Source organism: Phasianus colchicus, chromosome 2 (genome assembly GCF_987193195.1).
Source record: "Phasianus colchicus chromosome 2, bPhaCol1.hap1.1, whole genome shotgun sequence".
Classification (NCBI taxonomy): Eukaryota; Metazoa; Chordata; class Aves; order Galliformes; family Phasianidae; genus Phasianus; species Phasianus colchicus.
This window is the reverse complement of record NC_143437.1, coordinates 30,856,350-30,866,379: the sequence shown is the minus strand read 5'-3', so window position 1 is coordinate 30,866,379 and position 10,030 is coordinate 30,856,350. Positions and strand designations below refer to the sequence as shown.

At 55.9% G+C, this 10,030-nt stretch overlaps 1 protein-coding gene across 2 annotated transcripts; it reads right to left on the bottom strand.

Moving 5' to 3' along the window:
- Positions 1 to 28: 28 nt before the first annotated feature.
- Positions 29 to 9,617, bottom strand: DLK2 (delta like non-canonical Notch ligand 2). 2 transcript variants are annotated; one of them, XM_090135267.1, is made up of 6 exons: positions 9,474 to 9,617; positions 6,143 to 6,244; positions 5,044 to 5,107; positions 4,037 to 4,167; positions 3,388 to 3,532; positions 29 to 2,920 (listed from the first exon to the last, which is right to left on the bottom strand). In XM_090135267.1, the coding sequence occupies exons 2-6, from the start codon at positions 6,213 to 6,215 to the stop codon at positions 2,143 to 2,145; spliced, it is 1,191 nt and encodes a 396-aa protein (XP_089991393.1). In that variant the 5' UTR covers positions 6,216 to 6,244; positions 9,474 to 9,617; the 3' UTR covers positions 29 to 2,142. The 2 variants fall into 2 exon arrangements, with proteins under 2 accessions (XP_089991393.1, XP_089991392.1); XM_090135266.1 differs by lacking the exon at positions 9,474 to 9,617 and adding an exon at positions 8,221 to 8,349.
- Between the last annotated feature and the right edge of the window lie 413 nt (positions 9,618 to 10,030).

The window sequence follows — 10,030 nt, the reverse complement described above, 5'->3', positions numbered from 1 at the left end:
ACACAGACTTGCTTGAGAGCAGCAGGAGTGGTGCCCTCTGCGTTAAGATAACCTTTCCTTCTTCCTAGAACATCCAGGGAACGTTGGCCTCTCCAAATACCCCAGAAGTTTACAACCAGGGATCTTGCTGCTCTTTCTCTGGCTTGCAGTGGAGACCTTCCTTCCGAAAGGCCAGAATGCAATGACATTAAAGGCCTTTAAGGCTAGTTTATTCCAATACCATTTTTCTTAGGGAAACTCCCTTTGACTCCTCCCCTGCTCCCAGCTGCACAAACACACGGCTTCTTTCAGTTGGAGAATCAGCTTGCTCTTCCCATCAGTGCCCTTGGATTTAGTCTTGGCTTTTCCTTGCTCTCCAGCACTCTGAGTCAGTGCCTTGCAGATATTACCCTGTCCTGAGGCAGGTCCCTACCCACTGCAGATAATGTCTCTCTTTGCTCAGTGACAGGTAAGGCTGGCCTCAAGCTAAGTAGCCTCTGATGTTTTGAGATGTTAAGATCAAGAAGGCCCTGAGATCTCTGAACTTCTCCCAGCAGGACAATGCCAGGGCAGCAAAGTTAAGGGCTTCCAGGCAACAAAAGGCTTATGATGACTTTGGGCCAGAACATGGGGTAAAGCAATCCATGTGCCACAATCTGGTTTTGCCCTTTTGAGGGCAGTGATGAAAATATAGATACTCACACCTGGACAGGACAAGTAGCTGAGCAACCTGATGCAATTGAATCTGCTGAGAGCAGGAGGTTGATGTACAGAAATGCCTTCAACCTAAATTATTTTATCATTCTCCGATACAGTTTCTGGACTTGTAATTGTTTTATTTGATAAAGGTACATTATCCATTCATGTATTTAAAAAAATAATCTTTTTGATGAGGCCCCAGTCCCCTCTCCCAGGTCTCTCTCCTGGCTGAGTGCTCAATCCTCTGGCCACTCTCTTTCTACGTGACCTCAAATCCTGTTCTGTGACCCTACAGGCCAGTAATAGGGGTTGTTCTGTTCTTTATTTTTAAAGATTTCCACTGTTTGACCCCTCATTCCTATGAGGAGGCACAGAAAATCCTGACTGTGGCAGGGAGGCCCTGCTTGCTGTACACCAGACCAGAAAAGGCAGAGCAGAGCTGGCACCAAGACTAAGTGCCTCTCAGCCTTGCTTTAGCAAGGAGAATGCAGTGCTGTATCTGCTTCCTACAGTCATCATTGGCTCCGTATCCTGTCCTCACATCCACTGCAGGGAGTTTAGCTTGGTTATACTATCAAGAAACACTGCAATGGCTGGTTTGAGGTTAATGCCAGCTGGCTGCTTTGGAGGGACTGGCAGGGGAAATGAGGATATGGATCTTGTATTGCTCCTGAGCCAGTTGCAGCACATCTCCAGTCTTGGCCAGCTCCAGTTTCACCTGTGAAGGCATGTGAGAAGGACCAGCTCAGGCCCTGGATGCCCCACAAGGAAGAGGCCATGCGCTTCCCCATCAGCAAACAGTAAAGCAGAAGTGCACATTGGAGTGGGGGAGGAGCTTTGCTGTCTGTGTCCATACCAGAAAGGACGGCTCCATAAGTGGGGAGAGGAGACACCACGGATCATCAGGAGGAAGGTACAGAACATGTCTGTAATGCTAAGTCTGATGGCAAGAGGAGGGAGCATCACACAGGGCAGAAAAAGGGCAGGAGACCCTAAACGATCTCTACAGTCTTTCCAAACTGGCTCACATGGCTACAAGGCCACAGAGCAAGAGCATCTCCTTGTGCCCTTGGAACACGGCATCTGAAACTACAACCTCCAGAAAGAGCTGGGAGACCCTGTTCCAGTCACAGAGATGAGCTGCAGAAGACCTAGCAGAAGACACTTGTGAGACAGCACTCCAGCACTCCCAGTCCCATTTCCAAGCGCTCACACTGGAGTGGTACCAATGCTGCTCCCTTGCAGGGCTGGCCCCATGCAGCCCTACCTCCACTCGCACAGGTGCTGGCCGGGTGGAGATGGCTTGGGCCCATTGCACCGAGCTCAGCGCCGTGGCGTTTTGTTGATGTGCTCACTGCCCGAGGAACCTTTCCCTACTGCCCAGTTTGCACCAGAACAGCTGCTTGGGGTGCAGTTCGAGGGGTCTGCCAGCATGATGACCTGCAAGGGCCCGGCTCAGAGTGCTCACAGCTCTGTTGTTTTCCTGGGCTCGATCAGGACTGAGTTTAACATGCCCACCTGGCACTCCTGATCTTGGAGCTTTCTGGCAGCCTGTGAAGGGCTTTGGCACCAGTTCGACTGCTGTCGGCCCCTCTGCCAGTTCCTCAGGATGAGCAGGATAGTGATGAGGACGAGCACTGCCGTCAGCACCCCAAACACCAGCACTGTCACCAGCTGGGCTTCACTCAGCCCCGAGTCCCTTTGGGTCACCACCTCCTTCACAGAGATTTTTAACAACCCTCCTCCCGGCACTTTCTCACTGTGGTTGGCCATGCGCCGCCCTGTAACTGCACTCCTCATGGGCTCTGGCTGTGTCACCTCAGGCATCTCGCTGGTGGTGCTCCTCATCGCCCAGCCGCTCTCATGGTTTGCAGAATAGTAGGGGGGAGCCCAGGTGGGCTCAGGGACGGAGATCTCACAGGTTTTGCCAGTGAAACGGTCAGGACACAAGCAGTCATAGTCATTGATACGGTCGTAACACTTGGCCCCATTTTTGCAGGGCTGGCTGGCACAGTCGTTGATGTTGATGGTGCAGAAACGCCCCTCGAAGCCCACCTGGCACTGGCAGGAGAAGCGGTTGATGCCATCATGGCAGGTGGCACCGTTGGCGCAGGGCCGCATCAGGCAGTCATCCACGTCATGCTCACAGAGAGCCCCCACAAAACCAGCAAGGCACCGGCACGTGAAGTTGCTGGCAAAGCCGTTTTCATCTTGACACTGTCCCCCGTTCTTGCATGGAGACCTGCAAGGACAGAGGAAGGATGGGTCGTGGCCCTGGAGAGCAAGCAACTCCCCCTGCCATAGGGATGGAAACTCACTACTGGAGGTGGCTGCCAAGCCACAGAGCAGGTGGATGGATGCGGTAAAGGAGGATGTGGTAAAGCTTCTGTCTCCATAGTGACAAGGATGGGATATCCCCAAGGCACAGGGCAGCTGCCCAATGGGAAGAGGCCACAGGCCAAGGATCTGAGGAAGATGCAGGCCCTCCTGATGCTCCTTAAGGCTCAATTGGTGTCAGCTCATTGCATCCAAACTGACAAGGGATGGGAACCTGCTCAGATCACAGCCCTAGTGGGACTGCAGCATGCCAAGCTAAACTAAAGCCAAAGATGGTTTTGGCTTATCTCCATTAGTGCATGGAAATCCAGAGAGAGTGAGCCAAGCTGAACTGCAACTAGTGCTGTCTGTAATCACAATGCTGTGTCTTACCCTGCCTTCTCACATGGCCCTGCCTTCATCTCACAGTCCTTCCCGTGGAAGCCCTCTGGACACAGACAGGAGTAGTCCCCATCTCGGTCATAGACGCACTGAGCCCCGTTCTGGCATGGGGACTGATGTTCGCAGATGTGGACATCTGAGGGGGAAGGAAAAGGTGGAGTGAGTGAGAAATGAGAGTTAATGCAGTCACTTCAGTTCCCAAACTCTGCCAGATCAGTGGGGATGGAAAGTGGCTGCAGCTTCTCTCTCCTTCCCTTCAACAGGCAGTAGCAACCCAGGCCTGGAGGTGGCAAGAAGACCCCTTGTTGCCCTAGAGGCCTGCGTGATGTGCCAGTGCTGTGTATGCCAGCCAGCAGGAGCACACCATGGTGGTGGCATGGGGGAGCTGCACTGTTAGGCCAGATAACAACACTTGGATACAGTGTTTTTGCTGCTCCCACCATGCAGCTGGGGACAGCCAAAGCACGTCCCATCTCTTGGCAGCCCAAGCTGGCATCCCACACGTGGCTTCTGGCTATGCCATCCCTCCTATCAGAGCAGGACTTTAGCCACAGCACACTGAAGCGCAGCATGGGAATGAGCCTGGATGATGCTCCACTGTCCCTTGCAGAGCCAGCCATCCACACAGCCAGAGACTCACCCTTGTCGCAGAACTTGCCGGCCCAGCCGCTGTGACAGATGCACTGCCAGGGCTGGTGGCAGGTCCCGTGCAGGCAGCCCGGCATGCGCACGCACTCCTCGCAGTACTCGCCCTCCCAGCCTGGGTCGCACCTGAGGGGACAGAGCAGCGTTGGGACACCCAGCTTTTCTGTACCTACTGCACAACCCCTGTGTGTATCTCCCACGGTACAGCCACACAGGCAGAGAGAAGCCCCATCTGTAACACCAGAAGCCCCAGGGGATGGGACGAGAGGTCCTGTACTGGAGTGGGTGGTCGCTATGCAAGTTCTCACGTGATGTGGCCAGCATGTAGAAGGCACTGAGTTACAGGGGAGGGTCAGGTTGGGTGATAGGAAAATGTTAATCACCAGAGGGTGGTCAGGCCCTTGAACAGGATATCCAGGGCACCAACACTCTTGGAAGTATGATCTGAATTTTGAATGGTCCTAAATGGAGCCAGGAGTAGGTCTCAATGATCCTTATGGGTCCTTTCTAACTTGGGATGTTCTATGAGTCTACAGGCTTATGGGTGCAGTGTGGTGGGAAAACGGAGTCCTACAGGATAAAACGAGTCTTCTGGCTCCAGAGGAGCGGTGTGGTGGCCACAGCCACCAACATATTAAAGCTATGGCATCCCAGTAGCCTTCCCCCATCCTATCAGCTCTCAGCAAGTGCTAAGAAAAGAGGGCATCTCTATGGAAGCAGGGCTGAGCGGAGGTGGCACCAGATACTGCAAAAGCTATAAACAAAACAGCATGAAGATAAACCTCAGGATAAACCTGAGAGTGGGCAGCAAGCACCTCTTCCCTTGGGTATCACAGGCTGTGGTGCAGGAACAGAAGGTGTGAGCTGCTTTCCTTTCCCAAAAGAGAAAGCCTAGAAACCACAATGGCAGAAGTCCCTGGGCAGAGGGCAATTTCAGTGGGGTGTTGCCAAGGCTGAGGTGTGGGTAAGGAAAGATAAAAGCATTGAGGGAGGTGAACGTACCTGCACTTCCCATCCTGGTCGCAGCTGCCATGGGCTAGGTTGCAGTGCTCACTGCAGTCATCACCTGCAATGCAGGGACAGGGGGCTGAGGTTAAGCAGAGATCATGGGTGACCCCAGATCTGCTCTGGCCCTGCTGGCTTGCAGGTAACTGAGAAATAGGACCCTATAGCCTGTGTTACAGCACCCGGACCACTGGGGTCGGAAGGCTCAGGCACACCAGGGCACAAAGGCACCAAAGGCAGAAGTAGTGAGAACTGGTCCTTTGTGTCTCTGGGATGTTCCCATTCCTGAGAAAAACTGTTTGCATGCAGCAGACTGCAGCCAGGGCCTGAGCACCCCCCTTCACCTTGAGGAGCAGGTATCCAGTTCTGCTTATTTATTTAAAGGCCACCATAAAGAGGCTGTAACTGAGCCATGGCCTTGCCATGCCACTTCTCACTCCTGATCCACGTCAGCCTGCTCTCTCCACCTCCGTGTCTGCTTTTGCCCCAACCTCCCCCTCTGCCCCTTCACTGACTCAGAGCTTACTGCAGGAACTCAGTGTGCACCCAGGCCAGCAAGTGACTGCCCGGATCAGGCCCCTTTATCCATGAGGCATGAGCCTCCCAAAAGTCCATCTGTGAGGCAGGAGCCTCCCAAACCCAACCAGGGCAGTGGTGCTGGATCTGCTCGGTCTAGGCTTGGGTATCACTGTATCTCCTGCCTGTAAGCACCTCTCCTGGCAGATGGCTTTGGGAATTCAGCACTTGTCTGGAGCGGGGGTAGGGCAAGATAATCTTCAGGATTTTGCCTCACAGGATCCAGGATTAGCCTTTTGGGGTCAGGATCTTCTCCCCCTCTCCCCCTGCCTCTCCCAATGGGCCCATCCCAGTGAGAGGTGGGGCACTGGGACCCCTCACCTCACTGCCACCCAGCTGCCACCACAACGGGGCCTTATGGTCGCCATTAGTCATCTCCTAGGTGCTGGATGATGAAGCAGCATTCTCTGGTTTTCAATGCCAGGCCAGCTCTATTTTGCACAATGAGCTGAGGAGTTTTGTCCATGCCAGGAATGGATTTGGAAAGGTAAACAGAGAAGAGCAGGACCCAGAGACTCACCTTGGGCAAGCTGGTGATGGGCCAAGAGGATCCAAAGCAAGGACATGAGCTGGAGACAGAAGCTCCTGAGCATGGTCAGTGTGGCCCCACCGAGATGAACACCTACAGAGGCAAAAAGAGCTAGCTGAGGAAAAGCCTGTGGCTCACACTGCAGCATCACTTCACACGTCCCTTCCTCTCCACTGCCTGGGAGTTCTGAGCTGAAACATCCGGTTTTGTATGGGCTTCTCACCACACACCTCTCAGTCCTTCCATGCTCCTTCCTCTAATGCAACGTTGGAGCACTAAGAACCATAAAGCCTTCTAACACGTGCATATGGGAGACCAAACAAATACGCTCAGTGCTGAGTGCACAGCAGCTGAGGCTGCTGCACTGCTCCATTCAAGGCTCTACGATCACTAGCGCTGCCAAGGGGACCTTCACCTTCCCTCCCTGCATCGGGGGACCTGAGCTCTGTGTTAACTGAAGTGTGAGGTCCCTGCACTGCATCTATCCCACGCTCACAGCACATGGGCTGCTTTTCAAAGACTCACTGCCTGCAGCAAGCAAACCTCATAAGCTGGTGGCTAAGATGCGAAGCTCCGTCTGGCTCAATTAGGAGGGAAGGGAATGGGGTGGATCTAGGTGGTGAGAGGGCAGAAAGTAGCACCAGGGAAAATAGCATTGGTAAGGAAGGGGGTGAAGCAATAGGCCCCAGGCTTGAAGCCCTGAGCAGCGCTCACTTGCTGGGTGCAGCCCTTTCCCTCTGCCACCCCACAGAGAGACCTGTGAGCCTCGAGTTCCTGCACCCGTTGATTTTCTGACCGCCTCCTGCCCTTGTAAAGTAGCATTAAACACTTTTCAAAAAACACTTCAATCCCTCCCAGCCTTCTGGGGTTGTTTAGGGCAGGAAATTCTAGGGTGATATCATAAGGATATTACTATAATGAGATGGGAGGGGTTAAGCCATCCCGTAAGGAGCGTGGCACGGAGCAGGCTCTATCCAGTTGCGTGGGTGTGATGAGCAGAGGCCGTGCTGCTCTCAGCTCCACCGTGAAGTGAGAGAAGGTTGCGTTGTGTCCGTAGCTACATGGAAAGCTGCCCAGATTTGGAGAGAAGTCACCCCCACACCTACATCCATTGCAGGACAAGGTGCTAGGGACAATTTTAATGGCTCGACACACATGGACCAGACAAAATCACCCACTGAGCCCAAAGCAGTGATGCTGTTCAGAGCATCTCGCCACAAACAAACCATCACCCAAAAAAGACACAGCATTTTCAGAGAGACTGCAAGATGTGCTTGTCAGCGTCCCAGCCAAATTCCAGCAGGGATCACAGCATCTTCCCTACGTGTGCTCCCCTTGTCACCGTGCTTTCAGGACTGTTCTTTGCTTCCTGCCCTGAAATGCTGGGCAGTGGCGGACAGCTGCAGCATTTCAGGAGAGGACGAAGCAATGCCTAGGAAACTTATAAAACAATTGGGGGCTGACGGGCGAGCAGTTGGCAGCCCATCCCTTAGGGCTGTTGAAAGCCCGACCTCCGATCACCAGCGTCATTGCAAAGCTCGCTGCGCGAGGCTCCCCGCTGCTGCCCCTTCGAGCTCCAGACCTCTGGGTGCTGCCTTCGGTGGCCGCATCCCGGGGGCAACCGGACCCCACGCGGATATCAGCGGGCCTGGCCTTGGGGCGCAGGGACGCGCCCACCCTCTCCTCCCTAATCCCCTCCAGTGCCTCGGGGCATGAGGGCCCCCCCAGGGGCAATAACAGACACCCCCTCGCGGGTGACCGGGAACCGCCGGAGGCGACCGGGGACAACCTCAGAACAAGGGCTCTTCCCCAGTCCCCCGGCCCGGGGCTACCGGGGCACGGCAGGATGCACCGGGAGATGCGGCTCTGCCTTCCCGGCCCCTTCAGCCCCCCCGCGGCTTCACGACCCCTCCAGATCCCCCCGCACTCCCGGGAGGGTCCGGGCGGGGAGCGCTCGCTCCGTTGCTCCCCCTCTCCGGCCGGGGGGCCTCGCACCACCCGGGCCCCGCCGCCCCCTCGGGCGGCGGGGGCCGCGCAGCGAGGCCAGCCCACCTCCCCGGTGCGCTCACCTCGGCGATGCGGCGGCTCGTGGGGCTATCGCGGGGCTCGGCGGCGAGGGGCGGCCATGCCCGGCGCGGTGGCGGCGGCGGCGGCGGGGCTGGGGAGGCGCGGGTCTGCGGAGGGAGCTGCCGCGTGTGCCGCTCCGCCCGCCGCCGCCGCCGCCGCCGCCGTGCGCCCCGGCCGCCTGCCAGCGGCTGCGTGTGCCTGCACATCCCCGCTCCCTCCCCGGGACATCCCGCCTCCCGCAGCCCCAAACCGCAGGCAGCCCCCCCGGGCCGGCTCGGCCCGACCCGCCCTGCCCGCTCACCCCTGCCCTGCTCCCGCTGCCTCCGGGGGCGGCCACACGCAGGACTCCCACCCACCCACGGTCACTGCGCGGGACAGGCTGAGCCCCCGGACCCACGAACCGTGGCAGCTCCGGGCTGGGGGTCGGATCCCGTTGGAACCCCTTAGGAGGGGGCAGGGTCAGACATCCCCATAGACGGAGGCTTCGCTGCTGGAGTCGGGCAATGCCGGCCTCCCCTACTGATCACCTTCCGCTCAGCACCTCTGCCTACACACCAGGAAACCCCACCAGATTTCCCCCAGGCTTCACAAAGCTTCAAGATATTGAGAAAAGTGAAAATGCCACCCCAGACCCTCTGTGTCAGCTCCAGTCCCTCCACTGAGCACATCTCCATTTTCAAGCCCTGCGATTTAAAGTCCGAAAGTAGAGAAGCAACGTGAGGCAGCCACCCTAGAAAGAAGGCACCCTGCCAAGCTGCCAGAAAGGAGCCATCCCACCCAGCTGTGGTTCTTGGTGCTTCTCCTGCTGCTGCTCATGAGACATAGATACCGATGCTCCAACATGGAGACAGCCTTGTGTGAGGGGCTGGGCAGCCAAGTCCTTAAGAGGAACAGCTGCCTGTGCTTCTCCTCACCTTGCATGGCCTTTCTGCCACTCAATAAAATCAGATTACTCCACCACCTTCCAAGGTCTAGCTATCCTTAATTAGAAATCATCTGCCCCTTTTCCATACTCCACTGGCCTCAAAGTTTGCTATTTTCCTCCAGGAAGCAAGTATAACCTAATGCTCCTGGTACTCATGTGGGTGTTATCAGTTCCTGTCTCCTCACCACATCCCTGCCCTCCCTTTGTCACCTCCTGCAGTCCCTGTGACTCTCATAGCCCCACCAAAGTCCAGTTCTGCACCTCATCTGCCTGCAGACCTTGGCTTGTTCAGACAACACAACTCTAGGGAGCTATACTATGGGTTCCTACCTCACGTGCCTCCCTTCTGCTTTCCTGTCAGGCAGAAACACCATTCTTCTCTTTGCCTGCTTTTCCCTGTCTTGGTCACCCCATGGAACTGCTCCAAGGGCCCTGAGGATCAGGCAGGTACCAGTCTCCTGCAGCTCGGATGCTGACCAAGGTGCACCAGCTCTAGGATGCTTCCTGCAGTTTTCCATCCTGCTCTCACTCTCTTCTGTGGATATCTGCCAGGGCACTGCACCACATTGCAAGGCCATACCTGCATGCAGGTAAACCTTGATTGAATGAACACTAGAAAAAGCTCTTGCAGATCGACACTGCGTGTTGGTACCCAGAAGCATCTGTATCCACAACAGGAGTGGTGAGGGAGGGGGAGGTGGGATTGGGTTGCAGCGAGCTGAGCCACACACGTGGCTTTCCCATAACAGTCATCTCCGAGGTGAAATCTGTGGCCAAGGCTAGGGAGGGGAAATCGGCTGCTGGAGATCTGCATGCCAGGCAGGGGAGTAGAGAAGGGAAACCATGGCAGGGATTCAGAGGGTGAAGTGAACACATCTGAGGAAAAA